The 26,876-nt window shown below is 46.1% G+C and overlaps 2 protein-coding genes across 5 annotated transcripts; both read left to right on the top strand.

Annotated features, from left to right (window-relative positions):
• Positions 1–95: 95 nt before the first annotated feature.
• Positions 96–11,068, top strand: Rundc1 (RUN domain containing 1). The gene is made up of 5 exons (XM_070027775.1): positions 96–603; positions 6,953–7,111; positions 8,243–8,441; positions 9,021–9,140; positions 9,456–11,068. The coding sequence occupies exons 1-5, from the start codon at positions 103–105 to the stop codon at positions 10,319–10,321; spliced, it is 1,845 nt and encodes a 614-aa protein (XP_069883876.1). The 5' UTR covers positions 96–102; the 3' UTR covers positions 10,322–11,068.
• A 10,591-nt stretch (positions 11,069–21,659) lies between these two features.
• Rpl27 (ribosomal protein L27) lies at positions 21,660–25,009 on the top strand. 4 transcript variants are annotated; one of them, XM_070027776.1, is made up of 5 exons: positions 21,660–21,753; positions 22,004–22,086; positions 22,642–22,811; positions 24,480–24,590; positions 24,920–25,009. In XM_070027776.1, exons 2-5 carry the CDS (start codon positions 22,006–22,008, stop codon positions 24,966–24,968), a joined length of 411 nt encoding a protein of 136 aa, XP_069883877.1. In that variant the 5' UTR covers positions 21,660–21,753; positions 22,004–22,005; the 3' UTR covers positions 24,969–25,009. The 4 variants fall into 4 exon arrangements, with proteins under 4 accessions (XP_069883877.1, XP_069883878.1, XP_069883879.1 ...); XM_070027777.1 differs by lacking the exon at positions 21,660–21,753 and adding an exon at positions 21,791–21,812; XM_070027778.1 differs by lacking the exon at positions 21,660–21,753 and adding an exon at positions 21,799–21,819.
• Positions 25,010–26,876: the final 1,867 nt, after the last annotated feature.

The raw sequence follows: 26,876 nt of genomic DNA on the forward strand, positions 1-26,876 counted from the left end.
GCCCACTGCCCCACCCACTGCTCCGCCCCGGCTTCTCGGCCTTGGCGCCGTTGCCATGGCAGCAAAGGGGCGCGGCTGACGTGCGCCGGCGTTTCCGGAAAGATGGCGGCTGTGGAAGCAGCTGTGGAACCGGTAACAGTGGTGGCGAAAACAGGGCCGAAGGCGAAGGACGAAGAGGAGGAGGAGGAAGATGAGTCGTTGCCACCTTGCGAGGCGGTGCGCTGGGCCCCGGTGGGGGCGGTGGCGGAGGCTGGGCCTGGGGCGGCTGCGTTTTCGGAAGAAACCGTTGCGGAAGATCCCGTGGCGACCGCGGGATCCCCTCCGGATTCGCCCAGCCAGACGCTGCGGCGGCTGAGGGCCGAGCGGCGGCGGCTGGACTCGGCTCTGCTCGCGCTGTCCTCTCACTTCGCGCAGGTGCAGTTCCGCCTGCGCCAGGTGGTGCGCGGGGCGCCGGCAGAGCAGCAGCGCCTCCTGCGCGAGCTGGAAGACTTCGCCTTCCGCGGCTGCCCTCACGTCCTGGGTTACGAGGGGCCTGACGACCCCGCGGGCGAGGAGGACGACGGGCTGCGGGGGTACCGGCCGCGGCTGCGGGGCGAGAACCAGGTGAGTGGCTGAAGCTGCCCTCCCCGCTCCCCCCCGTTAGGAATAGGGCCTAAGAGATGAGACTTCGTGGCGCGGTGAAGAAAGAGGAGGAAATGGTGAGACTCGGACCTAACCGTCCATGGGTGTGGATACCTGGGCCCTGAGTGCGCTGGAGAGAGGGAACCGGGTACCAAGAGCAGTGCTGCCACTGTCTGTCTGTCTGGCCCACACCTGATTAACGTACCCATCCATCCTAAACAGTTGTGATTATTGTTGTATGGGAGCTTGAGCCCAATGACCTGGTTACTTTTCGTTGATAGAGTACTCTGACCTCGAGGAGTGAAAAGAAAGTGAGTTCGAATTCACAGAAGTTGTAATTCCCGCGGTCACAGAAGTTGTAATTCCCGCGGTCTTCTGGCCTGTAGGCAGTTTTTTAAACCGTACACTGTCTTGTCTTGGTGAGAACTTTGGAGTGGGACAATCTAGTAAATTATTTTTCATTTTGTTATCTTTAAATAGGGGTTTCAATTCCACGTGTCAGTAGATGCACCCTTTTCTAGTCAGTCACAAGAAATATAGCTCTTGATTGTATGAGCTAACTGACATTGGTGTGTTCAGAGTACTTCATCCTGCTTAATATCTAGGTACTCTGATTGAGGTCCTCTGGTAATTGCCAAGATGGATTCGGCTGCCTGCCTTGAGAAGCAATGAAGTTATGTACACCCACACCAAGGGAATGGTTTCTTTACAAAGTGTTGAATCTCTGGAAGTACACAGATGTAGGTAGCATGTTGGAGATGTTGGGACACTGCCTTTTCCACCATTTTTTTTTTCCTTGTCTGTCAGGGCCTGGGCCACTCAGGGCTAGCAATCTACCTTTTTTTGGGGGCGGGGGAGGTCGGTCATGTGGCCTGAATTCTGAGCCTGGGCACTATTCCTTAGCTCAGCTCAAGGCTAGCACTCTACCACTACAGCCACAGCACCACTTCAGCTTTTTCTGCTTATATGGTGCTGAGGAATCGAACCCCAGGCCTCATGCATGCAAGGCAAGAACTCTACCACTGAGCCACCTTCCCAGCCCCCCAATCTACCACTTTGAGCTCCAGTGCCACTTCCAGTTTTTCTGGTGTTGTCTCATGGACTTTCCTGTCTTGGCTGGCTTTGAATCATGATACTCAGATCTCAGCCTCCTGAGTAGTTAGAATTATAGGTGTGAGCCTCCAGTGCCCTGTTCTCTTTTACCTTTCTATCTTACAAGTTACAGTCCACATATGACTTCCTTCCCACTCAAATTGGTTATGGCCAAGAACTTTTATCAGTAGCAGATAGTGATTTGTATATTTAAACCTGAGATCTTTCCACAATCCCAGGTGTGTTGTTCCACTCTTCTCTCCACATACCCCCAAGCTCCTTGACACAAAGAACAGCTTCCTCAAATTCCCAGACTTAAAAGACATGAAAAGATATAATTAACTCCTGAGAAAAGATACAAATAGGGCTGCAATGTGGCTTAGTGGTAGAGTGCTTGCCTAGCATGCATGAAGCCCTGGGTTCTGTTCCTCATTACCACATAAACAGAAAAACCAGAAGGAGTGCTGTGTAGCTCAAGTGGTAGAGTGCTAGCTTTAAGCAAAAAGAAGCTCAGGGACAGTGCCCAGACCCTGGGTTCAAGCCCCAGGACTGGCAAAAAAAAGAGAGAGAGAAAGAAAGAAAAGATACAAATAACTCTTCGCCAGGTTTTCAGAGGTGAATAGCACCAAAGGTTCTCTGTGGATGTGGCACTGTCTTTTAATTGTGGGTTGTCACTTTCACAGTATAACAAGTCAGGTGTGATGGCACAGAACTGTAATCCCAGCACTCAGGAGGCTGAGGATTTCTTCCAGGCCAGCCTGGGCTATACTGTATAAGGAGACCCTGTCTCAAAGAATAAAAAAGATTAAAAAGTATTGTTTGATCTGTCTAATAAGCAGCTAGACTGTGGGGTGCATACATTGATAGGTGAACAGGATGGGAAATATTTTTTGAATCAAATTATTTCCTTCTTACCAGTTCTGGTTGTTTTTTGTTTGTTTGTTTTGTTTTTATCTCAGCTCATACCAGGAATTATTTCTGTTATTTTCTGCCTTGTAACATAACTTACTGTTCTCTGCTACTAATTTGTCCACACTCCAGCAAATACTATATTGTAGGTACCACAGCAGGTGGCAGAGTTTGCAGACAGTCATTAAACCAAGTCTAGGTTTATGGCTAGGTTCTTTCTTCCTTGGCTTCATAAAGTGGGGATATGAGCGGAACAAAGTTTTTCCCTGGTTCTTTCTCCTTGGGCTAGTTAAACTTCCTCCACTAGAGTTCATTATTTGGACTTTGTCACTGTACCTAATATAACTCAGTAACTTATGGCAAACATACTGAAATCTCACCCAGTGCCAGGTACAATGCTAGACATTGGGAATTCATAGACAAGGCTCTTGCCCTTACAAGCTCATAGATTAGCAGAGACCAAATCCTAAACAGACATTCTGATGTAACATGAACTAGAATAGAAGCATCTACAAAATACAAAAGAATAATCCTAACTATTCAGGAGACAGAAACCTAAGGATTTCCATTTGAAGCCCCCTGGCATAGATAAATTCTGGAGATTCTTACCTCCATTTAGCCTACAAAAAGCCATCCTAGAACATGAGGGCCTGAATTCAGACCCCAGTGCCAGCAGAAGTACAGAAGAAGAAATAATTTATTTTGCCTGGAAAAATCAGAGACCATCTTAAAGGAGAGCTAGACTATATATTAAATGGGGAAAGGTACCTAGTTTTTTAAGAAAAAACAATCTCAAAGGATTGGAAACAAAAGTCCTAAGTTGATTGCATGTTGAACAAAGCTAAAGCAAGAGGATTGCATTTTAAATACTGGAACAAAAATTTAATTTGTTGTCTTTCATTTGTTCTCTCTCCTATCTTTCTCTTGGAGGTCTTGGTAAGTATCATTTTAAGGTTAAATTTAATACTTTATGGGTTTCTAGTGGAAAATGCAGACTTACACTTAAAATGAGTTACTGATTATGTATCTTTGTGTGGGTGGATATGTGTTGCATGTTTTTACTATTTTACTACATGTTACTATTGTTGTTTTGATTCAGGGTCTCACTGTGTACCTCAGGCCAGCCTTGAAACTCTGGGTCTTCATGCCTCAGCCTCCCATGTGGTGGGATTATAGTATGTACCACCACACCTGGCTTGCTTATTGGTTTTTGATAGTGAGGAAGAGCAAAAAAGAGCCAGATACCAGTGGCTCATGCCTGTAATCCTAGCTACTGAGGAGGCTAAGATCAGAGGATTGTGGTTCAAAACTAGCCTAGGTAGGAATGCCTGTGAGACCTGTGTGTCTGTGTGTCTGTGCTGGTCTGAGAGCTTGAACTCAGGGCCTGGGCACTGTCCCTGAGATTTTTTTGCTCAAAACTATTGTTCCACCATTTTGAGGCACAACACTATTTCGTGCTTTTTGGTAGTTTATTGAAGATAAGAGTCTCATGGGCTTTTCTACATGGGTTGGCTTTGAACCGCAATCCTCAAATCTCAGCTTTGCCAATAGCTGGGATTATTAGGCATGAGTCACTGATGCCCAACATCATTCAACATCATTGATACTCTTTTTTTTTTTGTCGGTTATGAGGCCTGAACTCTGGGCTTGGGCACTGTCCCTCAGCTCTTCAGCTCAAGGTGAGCTGTCTACCACTTCAGCCACAGCACCACTTCCAGCTTTTTCTGCTTATGTGGTGCTGAGGAATCTGGCCTCTGCATGCAAGGCAAGCACTCTGCCACTGAGCAGAGTGTGTCATTGATACTCTTATCTCCAACTAAGCACCAAAAGACCAGGAGTAAAGCTGTGGCTCGTGGTAGAAAGCTAACTTTGAGCAAAATAGTTCAGGGACAGCACCCAGTCTCTCCAGGACCAGGAAAAAAAAAAAAAAAAGCTGGGCTCCAGTGGCTCAAACCTATAATCCTTAGCTATTCAGGAGGTTGAGATCTGAGAATTGCAGTTCAGAGCCAGCCTGGGCAGGAAAAGTCCACGAGACTTTTATCTCTCAATCACAAAAAGTCAGAAGTGGAGCTGTGACTTAAGTTACCACTTGAGCACTAACATTGAGTACTAACCTTGAGCAAAAGAGTTCAGAGGGGGCTGGGAAGGTGGCTCAGTGGTAGAGCGCTTGCCTTTCATGCATGAGGCCCTGGGTTCAATTCCCCAGCACCACATAAGCAAAAAGGAAAAAAAGCTGGAAGTGGCACTGTGGCTCAAGTGGTAGACCCTTAGCCTTGAGCTGAAGAGCTGAGGGACAGCGCCCAGGCCCAGAGTTCAGGCCCACGACCGGATCAAAAAAAAAAAAAAAAGGGCTGGGAAGGTGGCCCAGTGGTAGAGTGCTTGCCTTGCATACCTGAGGCCCTGGGTTCGATTCCTCAGCACCACATAAACAAAAAGAAAAAAGGCCGGAAGTGGCGCTGTGGCTCAGGTGGTAGAGCTCTAGCCTTAAGCTGAAGAGCTGAGGGATAGTGCCCAGGCCCAGAGTTCAGGCCCCATGACCGAACCCAAAAAAAAGAGTTTAGAGATTTTGCCCAGGCCCTGAGTTTAAGCCCCAGGACTGGCGTGTGTGCGTGCACACGCGCATACACACCCACACCCAACCCCCCCCCCACACACACACATAGAGCAAGGAAGAAACAATGTCTTAAGGATATTTAATAGGGGCTGGGAAGGTGGCTCAGTGGTAGAGCGCTTGCCTTGCATGCATGAGGTCCTGGGTTCGATTCCTCAGCACCACATAAGCAAAAAGAGAAAAGTTGGAAGTGGCTCTGTGGCTCAAGTGGTAGAGTGCTAACCTTGAGCTGAAGAGCTGAGGGACAGTGCCCAGGCCCAGAGTTCAGGCCCCACGACTGGACCCCCCCCCCCAAAAAAAAAAAAAGGATATTTAATAATGTAAGTGCCAAAACTACCTGGTGGCTTACAGTTAAAAGAGTTATTTCTCAGAGAAATTTATCAGACATTTAACACACACATACACATATACATACACTTACACATTAACTTCCTGCCCCTTTTACTTGGCTTTTAGATATTTTTCATTATCCTGATACTTTCATTTCATTGTTTTGACTTTTAGCCAAAATTTCTCTAAGAGGCTTTGATCTTTGATTGTGAATTTAAAGCTTCCTTTGTACCTTTTGTTTTTTTTCTTTTGGGGGAGGCGGGGGTGGGGGTTGGTAGTAGGGCTTGAACTCTGAGCCTGGGCGCTGTCCCTGAGCTCTTCAGCTCAATGCAGGCACTCTACCACTTGAGCCACAGTGCCACTTCCAGTTTTCTGGTGGTTAATTTGAGATAAGAGTCTCACAGACTTTCCTGCCCAGGCTGCCTTTGAACTGCAATCCTCAGATCGCAGCCTCCTGAGTAGCTAGGATTACAGGTGTGAGCCACTGGTGCTCGGCTCAGACATAAATTTCTTAAAGAAAACTTTACACATGTGCCAGGCACTTGGTGGTGGTTCAGACCTGTAATCCTAGCTACTTAGGAACACCAACCATGAGTGAAAAAGCTAAGCAAGAGTGTAAGGCCCTGAGTTCAAATCCCAGTAGTAGCACAATAAAAAAAAAACAAAACATATAAATTGCTCTGGTTGAGCAGTTGTTTTGGCTTACACCTCTAATCCCAACATTTACGAAGCTGAGGCAAAAGGATTATGAGTTCAAGACCTGCCTATGTTACACAGTGGGACTCTTTCATAGTAATTAAATAAAGAGGGCCTCATGCTCTCACTTGGCTTCTTAACTTAGGGCTGGTGTTCTACCATGTGAGACATGCTCCCAGTTAAAGCTTGTTACTGATTAATTGGAGAAAAGTCTCAAGGATTCTTCTTTCCTGGCAGGTTCTGAACTTTGGTTCTCATATTTTATTTAGCCTTTGAAGTAGCTAAGATAATAGGCACAAGTCATCAGTAAACGGCTTCTTTTTTCTTTTGATAGTACTGGGGGTTGAACCTAGCCTTTTTCATGCTAGGTAAGTATTTTCTTTTTTTTTTTTTTTTTTTTTTGTCGGTCGTGGGGCTTGAACTCTGGGCCTGGGCGCTGTCCCTCAGCTCTTCAGCTCAAGGCGAGCGCTCTACCACTTGAGCCACAGAGCCACTTCCGGTTTTCTGGTGGTTTATTGGAGATAGGAGTCTCATGGTCTTTCTTGCCCGGGCTGGCTTTGAACCGCGATCCTCAGATCTCAGCCTCCTGAGTAGCTAGGATTACAGGCGTGAGCCACCAGCGCCCGGCTTAGGTAAGTATTTTCTACTACTGAACTACGTGCACAGCCTGACCCACATATTTTCTCATGTTAGAGTGAGCAGGAAAAACAGGAGCGTCTGGAAACCCAAAGAGAGAAGCAGAAGGAACTGATCTTGCAGCTCAAGACCCAGCTAGATGATCTGGAAACATTTGCCTATCAGGAGGGCAGTTATGATTCCTTGCCACAATCCATGGTCTTGGAAAGACAGCGGGTAAGTAGACCTCAGCTGCAGCTTCATCACTTGGCAAGGTTAACTTGTCCCTGTGTTCTGGGACAGTCTGTCCCAGATCAGTTCTCCCATGACCTTTGTTGGGAATTCCTTCTGGTCCATATCATAGGGAGCTTTCACTATTATCTGGGAGAAAAAATCTTTATTCAAACATAGAAAACACAGATTATCCAGAATCCAAATTGTTCCGAATAATGTCTCTTGAAAGTTTTGACTACAATTGACTTGATAGAGCTTTAGAATACAGCAAGAAAAGATAAGAAATTCCAAAAAAGCCATGTGTATTCACTTGGAAGCTTCTAGAGAAACTAAATATGAGGCTTTTGGATCATCAGCATCTTTGGATTATTTGCACAGTTCTGATGAGTAAAAGCTGACTGACCTCATAAAAGAATTTTTTTTTTTTTTTTTTTTGTGTCGGTCGTGGGGCTTGAACTCTGGGCCTGGGCCCTGTCCCTGCACTCTTCAGCTCAAGGCGAGTGCTCTACTGCTTGAGCTTAGTGCCACTTCCAGTTTTCAGTGGTTTATTGGATATAAGAGTCTCACAGACTTTCCTGCCCAGGCTAGCTTTGAACTGCGATCCTCAGATCTCAGCCTCCTGAGTAGCTAGGATTATAGGCGTGAGCCACCCCTCTCAGTTTATAAAAGAATTTTTACAGTGAGTGAGAGGACCACTTTTACCACAGGAACCGAAGATTCTTGTTCCTTTTTTTGGGGGGGGGGGAGACCAGTCATGGGGCCTGAACTCTGGGCCTGGGCGCTGTCCCTCAGCTCTTCAGCTCAAGGCTAGCACTCTACCACTTGAGCCACAGCACCACTTCTGGCTTTTTTCTTTTTGCTTATGTGGTGCTGAGGAATCGAACCCAGGGCCTCAGGCATGCAAGGCAAGCGCTCTACCACTAAGCCACCTTCCCAGCCCTCTTGTAACTTTAAGAGAAGAAGGGGTTTTGTTTCCTTGCTTTGATGTGCAGTTGTATATCATTTTCTCACAAATTTAGAGGTCTGTATGATTTTTTTTTTTTCCTTCCCCATTTAAGGACAAAAATCTTGTTTAAATCCTAATCCTCTTCTTGAGAATTCCAAAGAATACATTTACTGCTATGGTCTTGATAGGTGATCATAGATGAATTAATAAAGAAATTGGACATGAATCTGAATGAAGATATCAGTTCCCTGTCCACTGAAGAGCTTTGTCAGCGTGTGGATGCAGCAGTGGCTCAAATTGTCAACCCAGCCCGAGTGAAAGAACAATTGGTTGAGCAACTGAAAACTCAGATTCGAGATCTTGAGATGTTCATCAGTTTCATCCAAGGTCAGAGGAGGGGATGGGAACACAAGTGGATGGATAAATAATTCTCTTCTGAATACTGATACCTAAAGATGCCAGTTCTCTCTCTCTCTCTTTTTTTTTTTTGGTCAGTCGTGGGGCCTGAACTGTGGGCCTGGGCGCTGTCCCTCAGCTCTTCAGTTCAAGACTAGCACTCTACCACTTGAGCCACAGCTCCACTTCTGGCTTTTTTTTTTGCTTATGTGGTGCTGAGCAATCAAACTCAGGGCCTCATGCATGCAAGGCAAGCACTTTACCACTGAGATACCTTCCCAGCCCTATAAGTTTTTTTGTTTTGTTTTGTTTTTTTGTTGTTTTTTTTTTGGGTCCGGTCGTGGGGCCTGAACTCTGGGCCTGGGCGCTGTCCCTCAGCTCTTCAGCTCAAGGCTAGCGCTCTACCACTTGAGCCACAGCGCCACTTCCGGCTTTTTTCTTTTTGCTTATGTGGTGCTAAGGAATCAAACCCAGGGCCTCATGCATGAAGGCAAGCACTCTACCACTGAGCCACCTTCCCAGCACCCCTATAAGTTTTTTTTAAGTGTTCCTTTGTACTTGTGATTGTAGATGAAGTAGGAAGTCCCTTGCAGACAGGAGGTGGACAATGTGAGTGCAAGACTGATGGAAAAACAGGAAATGGTTCTACCAGCACAGGCAATAGTCGGATGCCTCCAGGAAACAGCAAAAGTAAGTAAAGCTTCCAGAATTGGCTAGTCTATACAGAAAGTAGATTAGTGTAGCCAGGTGTGGTGGCACATAACTATAATCTCAGCACTTGGGAAGCTAAGGCACTTGAGAGTTCTGAGGTTGTTCTGGACTATATAGTTAGACCTTATATCAAAAGGAAAAAAAAAGTGGGGCATCAGTGGCTTATTCCTGTAATCCTAGCTACTTAGGAAGGTGAGATCCAGAGGATCATGGTTCAAAGCCAGCCTGTGACTTTTTCAGTGTACCTCTTTGTTATTATGGCCTCTTGCTGATAAATCATTGTCTTCTGAACAGTGAAGGCAGAAGATGTGAAGAGAGTCCGGGAGAGAGGGCTCCACCTGATGCGGCGAGCACTGGCTGTGCTCCAGATCTTTGCTGTTAGCCAGTTTGGTTGTACCACAGGCCAGATCCCTCAAACCCTGTGGCAAAGGGGCCAAGCAGACAGAGACTATGCTCCCTTACTGAAGAGGCTAGAGGTATCCGTAGACAGAGTGAAGCAGCTAGCCCTGAGACACCAGCCACACCACTGTGTCATCACTTCTGCCAACCTTCAAGACCTCTCTCTGGGAGGCAAGGACGAGCTGACCATGGTGGTGCGGAAAGAGCTGACCATGGCTGTGAGAGACCTGCTGGCCCATGGACTGTATGCCTCCTCCCCTGGGATGAGCCTTGTCATGGCTCCCATTGCCTGCTTATTGCCATCCTTCTCCTCTGCCCCTGAGACCATGCACCCCTGGGAGCTCTTTGTAAAGTACTACCATGCTAAGAATGGTCGAGCTTATGTGGAATCCCCATCGCAGAAGCTGTCCCAGTCCTTCGCCTTGCCTGTTACGGGTGGCACTGTTGTAACCCCCAAACAGAGCCTACTGACAGCCATCCACATGGTTCTGACAGAGCATGACCCTTTCAAGCGCAGTGCAGACTCTGAGCTGAAGGCCTTGGTGTGCATGGCACTGAATGAGCAACGTCTTGTGTCCTGGGTAAACCTTATCTGCAAGTCTGGGTCACTCATCGAGCCCCATTACCAGCCGTGGAGCTACATGGCCCACACAGGCTTTGAGAGTGCTCTCAACCTGCTCAGTCGCCTCAGCAGTCTCAAGTTCAGCCTCCCTGTAGACTTGGCTGTGCGCCAGCTTAAGAACATCAAAGATGCCTTTTGATGAGAATGTTCTGGCCTTCAACACCTTGCTCTGTAGGAAGAGGTGTGCTAGTGTTCTACAGTAAGCCAGAGGGTCAGGGAAAGGGTTGAGAACATTTTTTGTCGATCTTGCTTAGATGGTCAAACAAATGGGTACATACTTTTCCTCCTCTCAACTTAGCATTTTGGAAAGGTGTGTTAGAGATCCTTTTATTAAAAAACTATTTCTGAACTGGGCACTGGTGGTTCACACCTGTAATCCTAGATAGCCAGGAGGCTGAGATCAGAGGATTGAAGTTCTAAGCCAACCTGGGCAGGGAGAGTCCATGAGACTCTATCTCTAATTAACTACAAAAACCCGGAAGTGGAGCTATGGCTCAGTGGTAGAATGCTTGCCTTGAGCATTGTCAGTGATAATGCCAAGGCCCAGAGTTCAAGCCCCAGGACCAGCAAAAAAAAATTTTTTTAAAAGAACTCTTTCTGGAGATATCTAGGTATAGTTGCATACTCTTATATTTCCAGAACTTAGAAGTCAGAGGAAGGAGGATCTTAGTTCAAGACTGACTTGAGTTACATAGTGAGTTCAAGGCCAGCCTGAGCTATACAGTGAAATTCTGTCTCAAAAATACAAATAAATAAATAAAGTTAAAATCCCTTGTATTAGAAGTATAGCTCAGTCCACGGTTAATTAAGCCCTGGATTCAACAAATAAAGTTCTGTTTTTTCCTTTTTTTTTTTTTTTTTTGGGGGGGGGGTCTGGTCATGGGCCTGAACTCTGGGTCTGGGTGCTGTCCCTCAGCTCTTCAGCTCAAGGCTAGCACTCTACCACTTGAGCCACAGCGCCACTTCCGGCTTTTTTTCTTTTTTGCTTTATGTGGTGCTGAGGAATCGAACCCAGGGCCTCATGCATGCAAGGCAAGCGCTGTACCACTGTGCCACCTTCCCAGCCCGTTTTTTCTCTTTTTTTCCTTTTTGGTCGGTCGTGGGGCTTGAACTCTGGGGCTGAGTGCTGTTCCTCTCAGCTCTTCAGCTCAAAGCTAGCACTCTACCACTTTAGCCACAGTGCCACTTCCTAAAGTTCTGTTCTAGCTTTTAGCCCCAGCATGCATATGTGCATGGATCTCTATTAAAGGAAGTGGCATAGCACATAGCTAATGCTCTAGCTTATGCTACATCAATTTTTTTTATTTATTTTTTTTTGCTGGTTGTGGGCCTGAACTCTGGGCCTAGGGGCTGTGCCTCATCTCTTCAGTTCAAGGCTAGCACTCTACCAACTTGAGCCACAAGCACCATTTCCAGCTTTTTTCTGCTTATGTGGTACTAAGGAATCGAACCCAGGGCTTCATGCATGCAAAGGCAAGTGCTCTACCACTGAGCCACCTTCCCAGCCCTCCCATCAATTTTTTTAAAGATTTGGGTTGCTCTTTTTATGGCTAGATCGAGTTGCTTTGAAGCAGGTTTTATTTTGTGTGTGTGTGTGTGTGTGTGTGTGTGTGTGTGTGTGTGTGTGTGTGTGTGTGTGTGTGTGTGTGTGTGTGTGTGTGTGTGTGTGTGTGTGTGTGTGTGTGTGTGTGTGTGTGTGTGTGTGTGTGTGTGTGTGTATGCGCGCGCGCGCGCGCGCATGCTGGAACTTGAACTCAGGGCCTGGGTGCTGTCCATTAGCTTTTTTACCTAATGCTGGCACTCTACGACTTCTGGCTTTTTACCGATTAATTGAAAGTAAGTCTCACAGACTTTTCCTGCCCAAGCAGGCTTTGAACCATGCTCCTAAGATCTTAGCCTCCTAAGTAGCTAGGATTGCAGGCATGAGCCACTGGCACCTGGCTTAGAGCAGTTTTAAGAGTCATGGAGCAGGGGCTGAGAAGGTCGCTCAGTGGTAGAGTTCTTGCCTTGCATGCATGAGGCCCTGGGTTCGATTCCTCAGCACCACATAAGCAAAAAGAAAAAAGCCAAAAGTGGCGCTGTGACTCAAGTGGTAGAGCGCTAGCTGAAGAGCTGAGGGACAGCGCCCAGGCCCAGAGTTCAGGCCCCATGACCAGACCCAAAAAAAAAAAAAAGGTTCATGGAGCAGGACTTTAAATTCCTTTTATAGGATTGGGGTGTGGTAGAGTTCTTACAAAGCAAGCATGATATCCTATGTTTAATCCTACTACCATAAGAAAAGAAAAGAAAGAAATATCGCCTGGCGCTAGTAGCCAGTGCCTTTAATCCTGGCTACTCAGAAGGCTGAGATCTGAGGATCACAGTTCAAAGCCAACCTAGGCAGGAGACTCTTACCTTCAGTTAATCACCAGAAAACTGGAAGTGGCGCTGTGGCTCAAGTGGTAAAGCACTCACTGTGAGCTGAAGAACTCAGGGACAGCACCCAGGCCCAGAGTTCAAGCCCCATAACTAAAAAAAAAAGAAAAAAAAATATCATGGGCTGGGGGATATTGATCAAGTGGTAGAGCACTTTATAGCACAAGACCCTGTGTTCAAACCCCAGCACTGAAGATAAAAAAAATAAATATCTGTTAGGAATACTGATTTCACTTTCTTTCTAAGAACAGTATTTCTAAGGGGATGAGCCACAAGTTGAATTGGATATAAGCCTCCTGGAGAGGTAAGAACTGAATATTCCTGATAAGGTAACCCTCACAGTGCAGACAATGGACTTTCTGTCAGGGATGAAATGTAGTACTGTTTCTTCTAGCAAGTAAATTTTGTACTCTGCCTCAACAAAACTGCTACTCATATTCAGCCGCCCATGACTCACACCTGTAATCCTAGCTACTCAGGAGACTGAGATCTGAGGATCAAGTTCAAAGCCAGCCCTGGAAATAAAGTCCATGAGACTTTTATTTCTAATAAGCTACCAAAAAAAAAGCTGAATCAAATGGTAGAGCGCTAGCTCTGAGCAGAAAGCTCAAGGACAGTGCTCAGGCTGAGCTCAAGCCCAGGACTGGTACAAAAAAAAAAATATTCAAGATTTACTTCCCAAGAGAATCCTTCCCATTCTAGGACATTCTTATAACCATCAGCAATGTTCCCCAGGTTTATGGGGCCAGTTGTCCTGGAGGCTGGGTGGTGGAGAAAGTGTGATCTTGGAGTTGGGTCCTGCAGCAGGAATAGGAACAAGAGTAGATCACTAATTCAGACCTGGTCTCAAATGTTTCACTGTGTAAAACTGTCTACAGAGCTGTCTTTATTGTCTGCAGTATTTTAACCTTTTTCATTTTATTTATTTATTTATTTAGTCTGTCATAGGGCTTGAACTCTGGGCCTGGGTGCTGTCCCTGAGCTCTTCAGCTCAAGGCCAGCACTACCACTTGAGCCACCATGCCACTTCTAGTTTTCTGGTGGTTAATTGGAGATAAGAGTCTCAGGGATTTTTTGTGCCGAGGTTGGCTTTGAACCATGATCCTCAAATCTCAGTCTCTTGAGTAGTTAGGATTATAGGGGTGAGGCACTGGTGCCCAGCTAGCCTTTTAAATTGACAATTGTCATTCTAGGTCATGGTGGGTACTGCTCAAGACTGACAAAAGTTTGTTCACTCCCAACACTGAATTTAGCATTATTTTCATGTGTTAAGCTGTAACTTGCACTTCGTTTCTCCACTGTTATATTGTTTATGTTAACTTAATTTTTTTTCAGCAGTGCGTTGCATATTTAAGCCACATTATTGAGATTTAATTAGTCCAATTTCCCTGTGAATCAAGAGGTTGGGACTATAACTCACAGAATACTTGGCTAGCATGCTTGAAGCCCTGAGTTCAATCCCCAGTACAAGGGGGGGAAAAATGTAAAATGTTGTGAAAATTGATATTCTTGTGATTCTTAATAAAATCTTAGTATTTTGTGTAACTTCTTTGTAAAGACCATAGAGCTCCTCAGCTGTGGTTTATATCAGTCTGGTCTTATGAACCTATCTGATCCAAAATCAGGAAGCAGAGCTGTGGCTTTAGTCCTGGAACTTAAGTCAAGCAAAGCTCAGGGACAGTGGCCAAGACTGGCAACAAAAAAAAAAAAAGCAAAAAAACCTACAACCTGTCTGCTTCTTTCCTGTCTTGGATCAACTCAGATTTGGTGTGATAGGGTTTTAGGTGTGTAGTTTTTTTCTGCCTGATCATAAAAGTGCTCTAGATATCTTCATCCCTCTTTCCCAGACCTGTAATCTTACCCAACAATATGGGGATGAAATGGAAAGCATTGTATCATGCTGTAGATTCTAGGTCTTTTCTTGGTCTCTTCACTTTGGGGAGAAAAAAAAAGTTATTTCCAGAAATTGTAGCTGTCAAGGAAACAGGCTGAGGCTCAGAGGTAGAGCGCTAGCCTCGAGCACAAAGAGGCTCAGGGACAGTGCCTAGGCCCTGACTTCAAGCCTCACAACTGACAAAAATAAATAAAGGGGCTGGGAAGGTGGCTCAGTGGTACAGCGCTTTCCTTGCATGCCTGAGGCCCTGGGTTCGATTCCTTAGCACCACATAAAGAAAAAAGAAAAAAGCCGGAAGTGATGCTGTGGCTCAAGTGGTAGAGTGCTAGCCTTGAGCTGAAGAGCTGAGGGACAGTGCCCAGGCCCAGAGTTCAGGTCCACAACCAGACCCAAAAAAAAAATAATAAAAATTTTAGCTGGGTGCTGGTGCACCTGTAATTCTCACTACTCTGGAGGCTGAGATCTGAGGACTGCAGTTCAAACCAGTCCAGGCAGGAAAGTCCATGAAACTCTTATCTCCAATAAACCACAAGAAAAACTGGAAGTGGCACTGTGGCTCAAGTGGTAAAGTACTAGCTAAAGAGCTGAGGGACAGTGCCCAGGCCCAGAGTTCAAGCCCCATAACTGACCAAAAAAAAAAAAAAAGGCTTCTCTGATCTAATATTTATTGAAATGAATCTTCCCCCCCCCCCCCCCCAAACACACACACACACTAAACTAGGCTGCAGGGAGTCAAGCAGACAGGCATTGCTATACTAAGTGCTTCCTGAAACCTAAAGATGAGTATTCTGACTGCACTGGGCATGGTCAGGGTGTTATGGCCATATATTAAAGATGTGATTTCAGAGACAGTTGCATAGACATCCCGAGAATAGTTGGTATAAGTCTCACTTTGGGAACCTATACTTGTAAGTTACACATTTTTGTATGTGTATGTGTGTGTGTGCTGGTTCTGGTGTTTGAAGTCAGGGCCTGGGTGATTTCCCTACCTTTTTTTTTTTCCCTCAAGGCTACCACTTGAGCCACAGCTCCACTTGCATCTTTTGGGTAGTTAATTGAAGAGTCTCATGGACTTTCCTGCCAAGGTTAGCTTCAAACTGTGGCCCTCAGATCTCAGCCTCCTGAGTAGCTAGGATTATTGGTGTAAGCCACTAGCACCTGGCTCATAACTTACACTTTTGTGGCCTTTATTTAAATTGCCAATATAAATGGAAGCTCTACAGTGAGAACTACCATATTTACTTTAATCTCCTCAAACTAGGAACCCTATTCTAAAAGGTTGAGATGACTATAGTTTAGACAAAGGCAAATCAAGTACATGTCTTATGAAAATTCTTCAATTCCTAGGAGTTGGAAGTCTTGTACACAAAGGTTTTTCTGAGGCGGGTGACTCTTGCCTATAATCCTAGCTATTCCAGAAACTGAGATCTGAGGGATAAGGGCTCAATGTTTACCCAAGCAGCAAAGACTGAAGCTTATCTTTACCAAAAGGTGGAAGTGGAGTTGTAGCTCCAGTGATAGAGTGCTAGCCTTGAGCAAAATAAGAGGCAGCATCCAGGCCCTGAGGTCAAGCCCCAGGACTGGCAACAGCAACAACAAAAGGATTTTTCTGAAATAAAGCCTACTAAGGCATTTATTTATAGGAAACTAGGAAAATTTTTAGGAAAGGAATACACTTTAAATAGACTAGGATGGCTGGGAAGCTGGCTCAGTGGTAGAGTGCTTGCCTCATATGCATGAGGCCCTGGGTTCGATTCCTCAGCGCCACATAAGCAGTGGCTGTATTGGAGTGCTAGCCTTGAGCTGAAGAGCTGAGGGACAGCACCAAGGCCCAGAGTTCAGGCCCCACGACAAAAAATAAAAATAAATAAATAGACTAGGATGGGCTGGAAATGTGGCTTAGTGGTAGTGCTTGCCTTGCATGTATGACGCCCTGAGTTTGATTCCTCAATACCATATAACAGAAAAAGCTGAAAGTGGAACTGTGGCTCAAATGGCAGAGTACTAGCCTTGAGCAAAAGCAGCTGAGGAATAGTGCCCAGGCTCTGAGTTCAAGCCCTAGGCCTGGCAGAAAAAAAAAGCCGGGCATTGGTGGCTCACGTTTGTAATCTTAGCTACTCAGGAGGCTGAGATCTGAGGATCGCCTTTCAAAGCCAGACCAGGCCGGAAAAGTCCAGGAGACTCTTATCTCCAAAAAACCACCCCAAAAAAACTCACCACTTACGGTTGTAAGTGGTACTGTGGCTGAAGTGGTAGAGCCCTCGCCTAGAGCTGAAGAGCTGAGGGATAGCACCCAGACCCAGAGTTCAAGCCCCACGATCAAAAAACAAAACAAAAACACATAGAAGCCAGGTGCTAGTGCACACATAGAAAGCTTAGCAGAGGGCTGGGAAGGTGGCTCAGTGGTAGAGCGCTTGCCTTGCATGCTCAAGGCCCTGGGTTTGATTCCTCAGCACCACATAAGCAGAAAAAAAAAGCCGGAAGTGGAGCTGTGTCTCAAGTGGTAGAGCACTAGCCTTGAGCTGAAGAGCTGAGGGACAGTGCCCAGGCCCAGACTTCAGGCCCCACGACCGGACCCCACCCCCCCCCAAAAAAAAAAAAAGCTTAGCAGAATGAGTTTAAGGCCAGCCTTGGCCATGTTGTGAGTGTCTATCTCCTAGGTCCTCAGGAGGTTGAGATCTGAAGATCCATAAGGATTAATTCCAGCTTAAAATGAAAGAATAGTTCTTAAAACAACAGATATTTAACTTACCTATCCATGCTAGTAAATCCAGGCCTAGAGGTCAAATGGACTTTTAGTAAACCTCCTTCACCTGTAGGAGAGTGAGTGACTGCCTCATAGACTGGTCTCAGAGGCATTTAACTCTCCCAGCTGCTTATACTTCAATAAAAGCATGCACAGGGTAAAAGTCATGGTCATTCTCAACCTAGACTTGTTTTTTGTGGTCATGGGGCTTGAACCTGGGCCTGGGCACTGTCCCTCAGCTCTTCAGCTCAAGGGAAGGGCTCTACCACTTGACCCACAGTACCACTTATGGTTTTCTGAGTGGCTTATTGGAGATAAGAGTCTCCTGGACTTTTCCTGCCTAGGCTGGCTTTGAAAGGTGATCCTCAGATCTCAGCCTCCTGAGTAGCTAGGATTATAGGCGTGAGCCACCAATACCCAAGCTGCCTTCTGTGTTCTTAAGGCTACACATATATATCATGAAAGTAATGATAATAGATGTAGGGGAAGTTGCAGCCACCAGGCCAAGTTGGAAAAGACAAGCAGCCTGAGTGCCAGGCCGGTATAAGGACCCCACAGTTAGTGGGTCGTGACCAAGTCTATGAGCCCAATAGTGAGGTCATGTGCTGAGTGCATTTTGGGACCCAATGATGCTGCAGTGAAATCAGTGAACTTTGACTTAGGCATTACCAAGTGTCACCTCAAGCTTCTCCTCTCTCCCCCCAATTTTTTTTTTTCACAATCCTGGGGCTTGAACTCTGGGCCAGGGCATTGTCCCTGAGCCTGTGCTCAAGGCTAGTTCTCTACAACTTGAGCCCCAGAGGCACTTCCAGCATTTTTTTTTTTCTGACTAGTTTATTGGAGGTAAGAGCCTCATGGACTTTCTCCCTGGGCTGGCCAAGAACCATGATGATCAGATCTCAGCCTCCTGAGTAGCTAGGATTACAGGCATGAGCCATTGATGCCCAACTCCAAAAATCTTTTTTGGGGCTTGAACTCTGGGCTTGGGCACTGTCCCTGTGAGTGCTCTACCACTTGAGCCACAGGACCACTTCCGGTTTTCTGATGGTTTATTGGAGATAAGAGTAGTCTCACTGATGCCTGGTACCAGTGGCTTATGCCTGTAATCCTAGCTACTCAGGAGGCTGAGATCTGAGGATCACAGTTCAAAGCCAGCCCGGGGAAAGAAAGACCATGAGACTCCTATCTCCAATAAACCACCAAAAAACCAGAAGTGGTACTGTAGCTCAAGTGGTAGAACGCTCACCTTGAACTGAAGAGCTGAAGGACAGTGCCCAGGCCCCATGACCAACAACAACAAAAAAAAGTCTCACTTTCCTGTCCATGCTTGGTTTGAACCACAATCCTCAGATCTCAGCCTCCTGAGTAGCTAGGATTACAGGCATGAGCCACTGGTGCCCAGGCAAATCTTTTAACTTCAGCCATGCAGGGCTGTAATTCTAACACTCTGGAAGTCAAGATGAGGGTTTTCAGTTCAAGGCCATTTAAAAACATAGTTTTAAAAATCCAAAGGGGGGGCTGGGAAGTGGCTCAGTGGTAGAGCACTTGCCTTGCATGCCTGAGACCCTGGGTTCGATTCCTCAGCACCACATAAGCAAAAAGAAAAAAGCCGGAAGTGACACTGTGGCTCAAGTGGTAGAGTGCTAGCCTTGAGCTGAAGAGCTGAGGGACAGCGCTCAGGCCCAGAGTTCAGGCCCCACGAACAGACCCCCCCCCCAAAAAAAAAATCCAAAGGGAATCTGGTACCAATGGCTCATACTTGGAATCCTAGCTATTCAGGAAGTTGCTAAAACCTAGAGGATCAAGGTTCAAGCCAGTCTGAGAAAAATAATCAGCAAGACTCTTATCTACAAAATAACCATTAAAAAGCCAAGCTAGGAGCTGGGAAGGTGGCTTAGTGGTAAAGTGCTTGCTTCGCATGCATGAGTCCCTGGGTTTGATTCCTCAGCACCACATAAACAGAAAAAGCCATTAGTGGGACTGTGGCTCAAGTGGTAGAGTGCTAGACTTGAGCTGAAGAGCTGAAGGACAGTGCCCAGGTCCAGAGATCTGAAGTACCCAGTTTCAGATGCCCCCTCATAGACCACCAGAGACCATGATCAATGCAAACAGCAGAGTCGTTTATTGCAAGCTCAAGCTTGGTCCTCTGCACACTCAGTAACTGGTGACACTAAGAGGCCCTGAGCACAAAATCAGCATAGCTTTTATAGTATTGAACAAACAAGTTCACAAGTTCAGGGAGTTTCCACACAAGCAGTTACGTGATTGGTTAAAAATTGCATAGTGCTGAGGTTTGAGTTCACCCTGACTGCACTTCCCTTTTTTTGATGGAACACTTGGGTGGTTACTCTGTTTCTTAAGGGTGGGCAAGGGTTGGTAGCAACTTGCAGTTTTCCAAGAACTGTTTTTCTCTTTAGGGGTTAATCTGAGGACAGCACAGCTACAGGCTGGTGGGGTGAATCTTAAAATGGAGTTACTTTAGATGTTCAGTTCAAGCCCCACAACTGACAAAAAAAAAAAAAAAGCCAAGCTAGAGGCATGTTTCAAGTAATAAAGCAACAGCTCAACAAGCGAGCTGAGCAAGCACCAGGCCCTGACCAAAAAGGGACGTTTATTATATTTGGATATAGAATAAATATATTGTATAGAGTGATAAACCATTGGGGTATGGGATTCAGGGGATACCATACCTGGGAAACCTAAAGGAACTAATGAAGCCCTGTCCAAAATGAATCTTACTGTTCTCCAGTGTCAAGATAAGCAAAGCCCAGTACTACCAGATAAGTTAAAAACAATGAAATCGTTTCTCTTGAACTTGGAAGATATCTGAGGTGACACTAATTGTTTAGGATCACCCTCACTCAGGTAAGTGATTCTCTCTGAATTACAGTTTACTCCTGTTTAAATTTTTTGGGGGGTCCAGTTGTGGGGCCTGAACTCTGGGCCTGGGCTCTGTCCCTTAGCTCTTCAGCTCTAGGTTAGCAATCTACCACTTGAGCCATAGCACCACTTCCGGCTTTTTTTTTTTTCTGCTTATGTGGTGCTGAGGAATAGAACCCAGGGCCTCATGCATGCAAGGCAAGCGCTCTACCACTGAATCACCTTCCCAGCTCAATTTACTCGTGTTTAAATGGAAGGAAAGTACCCAAAGTGCGGTGTTGTTCAAATTTAACAGGCTGTTGAATTACCTAAAGTGCCTAGCATCTTGCCTAACAAAATAAGTACTCAATATGAAGATGCTCAGGAGTTGGACTGCTTGAATCCAAGACCCAGTTCTACTACTTGCTTTGGAGGTATTAAACTCTATAAACAAGTTTCTTCAGGTGGTGGTGTGAGGGTCAAATCAGTCCTGTATATGTAAATAGACTAAACGAACCTGGTTCCACACGAGTTAAAGCAGCTGCTCTTACTCTCCTCTGCCTACATACTTACTCCAGTTAAAGCAGCTGCTATCACTCTCCTCTGCCTACATACTTATTCCAGTGACTTCGACACCAGACTGAATGTTGTTGGAAGTACCCCCCCCTTTTTTTTTTTTTTTTTTTTTTGTCGGCCGTGGGGCTTGAACTCTGGGCCTGGGCCCTGTCCCTCAGCTCTTCAGCTCAAGGCGAGCGTTCTACCACTTGAGCTACAGCGCCACTTCCGGTTTTCTGGTGGTTTATTGGAGATAGGAGTCTCACGGTCTCTCCTGCCCGGGCTGGCTTTGAACCGCGATCCTCAGATCTCAGCCTCCTGAGTAGCTAGGATTACAGGCGTGAGCCACCAGCGCCCGGCTCCCCCCCTTTTTTTTTTTTTTTTTTTTAATGGATATGATGTTTTTGTTTTTGTTTTGGTCAGTCATGGGGTTCGAGCTCTAGGCCTGGGTACTGCCCCTCAGCTCTTCAGCTCAAGGCTAGCACTCTACCACTTGAGCCACAACGCCACTCCAGGGTTTTTCTATTTATGTGGTGCAGAGGAATCGAACCCAGGGCCTTATGCATGCAAGGCAAGCACCCTACCACTGAGCCACCTTCCCAGCCCCTAAGTACCCTTTCTTGATCTTCGTCTCAACCCCATTTTTGTCTAACAATGCGTGTGCACACACACGTACGCAGTACACATACACACAGTAGGCACCGCTAAAGGTCTTACTTCGGTTCCCTGCGTCTTCCAGGACAAAAATAAGTAATATTTTAGACTGGTTTCCCCTTCACAGCGTCAGAGGAGGGAACAACAATAAAAAGGCCCACGAGCCGAAAGCGCAAGTACGCATGCGCTATCCCTTCAAGCTTGGCAAACACTCTCCACTACCAAAGCTGCTAATAAAGTTTGATTCAAATAAATGAACTGCCAGGCTCATTTACCTTCCTATCGCGAGCTTTTACCCTCCGCCACGCCACACAGCCCCGAACTACAACGTAAGCAGGGCTGTGAGCCCGAGGGGCGGGACAGGAAGTGAGGTCACTCCTCCGCAAGGTGAAAGGTTAGCGGAAGTACCCTGTCTTCCTTTTTGCTGTAGGGCTGCTGGGTGCTGTCGGTGAGTGAAGGGGAGTCGAGGGATTTCCAATCCGTCGCCATCCGCGGCCTGGGTTTAAGGTGCCCGGTGTGTTTAGTCTCCAGGTCACTGGTGGCTTCTTGGCATCCCGTTCTGTGAGCGTAGCCTGCGAGCGGCTTGGGCCAGGACGGCAGAGAGCAGGCTGCAGTTCCGGCTCTAAACCTACACTTGGCGGGCCGGAGCCTTTGGCGGTAGGGATTCCTGAGCCGCCTTTTTCCCTTGTATTTTGCAGAAATGGGCAAGTTCATGAAACCCGGGAAAGTGGTGCTGGTCCTGGCCGGACGCTACTCCGGACGTAAAGCCGTCATCGTGAAGGTATACCAGCCTTGTAGGCCTCCACTGCAGCGGCCGGGCGGGCAGGACTGGCAGACATGGAACTGTAATAGTGGCCAGCATTTGTTGAACGCCTTACAGTTCGTTCGTGCTTCCTGCAGTAACTATAGATTTACTTCCTATTTATTTAGAGGAGTTTAGTGGTTTACTTAAAACTGGTGCTGCCGCTGACAGTCTGTTAAACCAGCAGAAATTGCTTTTATTCAGAATGATCAGTGAGCATATTTTAGCCCTTTGCTATTTACTTCCTGTCTACGGTTTTGGAAGGCAACTCGTGGTTGATGTATACCAAAAGCTCAGCAGGTACACAGAATTGCACCTATACTTAGTATAAATCTGTAACATCTAGAAGGCCTGGGTTCCTTCTGGTGGAAATAAACCCTGGCCTGTTAACTTTTGGGGATCTAGCATATCCTCATGTTGCTTTTCCTCTTTACAATATCTTGGAGACCTGGGAGTGGAATTGTCATTTATGTACATGGCTTGCACAGAGTCCAGATAAGTCCAGTTAAAAACAACTAATTCTTGTTCTCTTAGAACATTGATGATGGCACTTCAGATCGTCCCTACAGCCATGCTTTGGTGGCAGGAATTGATCGCTATCCCCGAAAAGTGACAGCTAACATGGGCAAGAAGAAGATTGCCAAGAGGTCAAAGATCAAGTCCTTTGTGAAGGTTTATAACTACAATCACCTTATGCCCACAAGGTGAGCATTTCAATAATTTTCCCCCCACTAAGTGGAGCTTGAAGGCAGGACCTGGGCATTCTCCCTGAGCTCTTTTGCTTAAGGCTAGCACTCTACCCTTTGAGCCACAGTGCTACTTTTGCTTTTCTCGTGGTTAATTGGAGATGAGTTTTATAGACTGAGCTGGCTGTGAACCATGGTCTTCAGATCTCAGCCTCCTGAGTAGCTAGGATTACAGACATGAGCCTCCAGCACCTGGCTGATTCTTTTTGTTTCTTCCTCATTAGGAGAAAACCTTCTAATTGTTCTACTATCAGAAACAGAAATTGAGTTTTGGGTAAAACTTGTTACATTTCTCTTTCATAGTAAAAAGGCATGAAGACTGGTCTGCCGTTTAACTTTCAAAAATGATGAATGAGTCAGGTGTTGTGATTTATATATCTGTAATCCCACCTACTCTAGAGGCAAATAATGGAGAGGATCTTGAATTGAGGCAAGCCAACCAAGAGCTAGGGCAAACACTGAACAAAGACTAAGGAACCTGGAAAAACATAAAGCAGAAGAGCTCAGGGTGTGGTTCAAATGGTAGAGCACTTGCCTAAGAAGTGTCAGCCCCTTTGTTCAAACCCCATACTTAGCTGGACCACGGTGACTTGTGCTTGTCCTCTTTATAGAAGACTGTATAGGAGTCTGTGATCTGGAGGATTGCAGTTTGAGGCTAGCCTGGGCAGACAAGTTTGAGAACTTAGTCTCAATGGAAGTAGCTAGGTGTGATGTATGCTTATCATCCCAGCTACAATGGAAAAATACAAAAGTTGTAGCCCACGTGCATACCCAAACAATCAGTGGGGTAAAAGGGCTCAGGCTAAGCAGCTGATTAGCAAATACAAGACTTCCTGAGCCAGAAAGTCCCTACAACTCTTAAATTCAGTTAAGTGCCAAAAAAGCCACAAGTAGTAGAGCACTATCCTTGAGTAGAAGCAGCTCAGGGATAACTCCCAGGCCCAAAGACCAAGCAAGCCCCAGGACAGCATGCACACACAAAAAGTGAGAGGTACATATCCCTTCCAACTTAAACTGTGGCGCACTTGAACTCTCTGGTCTTTTCACAGTATTCAGTACTTTAACTGTACAGGGTTTTTTGTTGTTGTTGTTTTGGTCGGTCATGGGGTTTGAACTCTGGGCCTGAATGCTGTCCCTGAACACTTCAGCTCAAGGATAGTACCCTACCATAGAGCCACAGCACCACTTGCGGTTTTTTTGATGGTGGTTTTTTGGAGTTTCACATCCTGGGGCTGGGAAGGTGGCTCAGTGGTAGAGCCCTTGCCTTGCATGCATGAGGCCCTGGGTTCGATTCCTCAGCACCACATAAGCAAAAAGAAAAAAGCCGGAAGTGGCGCTGTGGCTCAAGTGGTAAAGCGCTAGCCTTGAGCTGAAGAGCAAGTTTCACATCTTTTCTTGCCTGGGCTGGCTTTGACCTGCCATCCTCAGATCTCAGTCTCCTGAGTAGCTAGGATTACAGGCATGAGCCACCAGTCCCCAGCTTAGGGCCAGTATTTTAAGTCATTAGGATTTCCAAAGAATCAGCTCTGCTTTTGGTGTGAGCTCCTATAGAATTAAGACTGTCTGCCCAAGTGTGGCAGGAAGACTTGGCTGTGTAAAGTCCTGTCTAATCCTACCTCTTCCCAGGTACTCTGTGGATATCCCCTTGGACAAAACTGTGGTTAACAAGGATGTCTTCAGAGACCCAGCTCTTAAACGCAAGGCCCGACGGGAGGCCAAGGTCAAGTTTGAGGAGAGGTAAGTAGGCTTTGTTGTATAAGTTGGGGTTCATTTTTACCATTCTCTCATGAAAAGATTTCAATTTGTGTTACTGTTCTTTTGGGGGGGGTCAGGTCGTGGGGCCTGAACTCTGGGCCTGGGCACTGTCCTTCAGCTCTTCAGCTCAAGGCTAGCGCTTACCACTTGAACCACAGCGCCACTTCTGGTTTTTTTCTTTTTGCTTATATGGTGCTGAGGAATCAAACCCAGGGCCTCAGGCATGCAAGGCAAGCGCTCTACCACTGAGCCACCTTCCCAGCCCCTACTGTTCCGTTTTTAATTGGTATCTTTTTTTTTTTGCCTTCTAGATATAAGACCGGCAAGAACAAGTGGTTCTTCCAGAAGCTTCGGTTTTAGATGTTTTTTGTTTCCATCATTAAAAATAGGGGGAAAAATTTTCTTGTCTGTCTATTCTTTGTATGATCCAATGGGAAAGGAAAAGAGGACACTGTGGGAAGTGAGAAGCTTTGGAAAACCTGCTTTTGTGAGCCTTAGAATACTTCTGTCCTTTTCCTGACACAACTTTAATGATAGGGCTGCCCTTGTGAGAAACTGAACTATTGCATAAAAGGGCTACTCCAAACCTTTCTAGATATAGTAGTTCTACCCTGTGCAGAATTGTTCAGCATCTGGCCTTTTCAGGTTATATACCAGGAATCTCTTGTGATGGTCTTGTTAGTATGGAGCCACCCTGGGGATCTTCTCCATGTGTGTCAGGACCAGGACTTGAAATCAGGGTCTGAGCACTGTCCTTGAGCTTTTGCTCAAGGCTAGCACTCTACTACTTGAGCCACAGCACCACTTCTGGCTTTTTCTGTTTGTGTGGTACTGAAGAATCAAACCCAGGGCTTCATGCACCCTATCTCTTAGCCTGAGCTTTCTAGCCTGATCTACCTTTGAACCATGGTCCTTAAATCTCAGCTTCCCGAGTTGACAGGATTATAGGCTTGAGCCACCAGTTCCTGGCATTAAGTAATTCATAGGGTAGGAGGCAGATGATGAAGGCTGATCCCAGAGTACATTTGGGGGGGGGGCAGGCTCCAGCGCACTGTCACCTGTAATCATAGATCTAAGGATTGTGGTTCAAAGCCAGTGTCATCTCCATTAACCACTGAGAGGCCAAAATAAGTTGGCAGTGATTTCAGAAACTTAAGGAAAACATCTATTCTCTGTTGTTGGGAAATGAATGTCTGTTCATGTTCCAAGAAAATGTTACCTAACAGTAATAGGGAAGGTGGCTCAGTGGTAGAATGCTTGCCTTGCATGCATGAGGCCCTGGGTTTGATTCCTTAGCACCACATAAGCAGGGGGGAAAAAAGTCAAAATTATTAAAACCAGGCACCGGTGGCTCACGCCTATAATCCGAGCTACTCAGGAGGATCATGGTTCAAAGCCAGCCCAGGCAGGAAAGTCTGTGAGACATCTACAATAAAGCACTAGAAAATCGGAAGTGGTGCTGTGGCTCAAGTGGTAGAGCACTCACTTTGAGCTGAATCGCTGAGGGATAAGGCCCAAGCCCTGAGTTCAAGCCCCACTGAAGAGCCTGATGCCTGAGTGATTCCATCTTTAAGCCAGTAACCATCTTGTGAGGTATGAATCATGGAATTGACCATGAGCCAGACCCAGGAATGACAAAGAGAAACAATTCTCAGGCAAATAGGGACATAAACAATCCTTGAAAAAAACAGGGATTTCCTCCACATTTATCAGACACTGGGTAGCCATGCAGGACACTGTGACCCAGTAGTCAGACATTTCTCATCAATAACAGTGTTAACCAATCCTGTTTGCCCAGCTTAGCTTGCTTTAAATGTCAACCAATCATGCAATTTCTCATGTAAAAATACCTTAAAGTTGCTCCTTCAATACTATAAAAACTGCTGATTCTATGCTGGGGCCCCTTAGCTTCACCAGTGACCAAGTGTGCTGAAGACTCCTTTGTCGCTTACATTGCTCTTGGTCTCTGGTGGATTTCGGGGGTCGCGAGTCCAAGCATATCACGACTGACAAGAAGAAAAAATGTAACAGTAAAAATAATATCAGACCGCCATGATGGGTTACCTCCCAGCCCTGTCAGGAAGCATTTTAGGACAGGAAATAATTCGGGAATAGAACCCTCAGCATCCCCCCTTACCCCAACCTATTGATAAGCTTGCTATGTATGATTTAACCTATCCTATAGCCGCTAAGCTAGAAAGTCCCTGCCTTTACTGGAGATGTCCATACCCCAACCGCCCAACCGATGAGCTTAAGACAAGATTCACC

The sequence above is a fragment of the Dipodomys merriami genome, unplaced genomic scaffold, assembly GCF_024711535.1.
Source record: "Dipodomys merriami isolate MVZ:Mamm:240054 unplaced genomic scaffold, mDipMer1.0.p SCAF_19, whole genome shotgun sequence".
NCBI classification, from domain to species: domain Eukaryota; kingdom Metazoa; phylum Chordata; class Mammalia; order Rodentia; family Heteromyidae; genus Dipodomys; species Dipodomys merriami.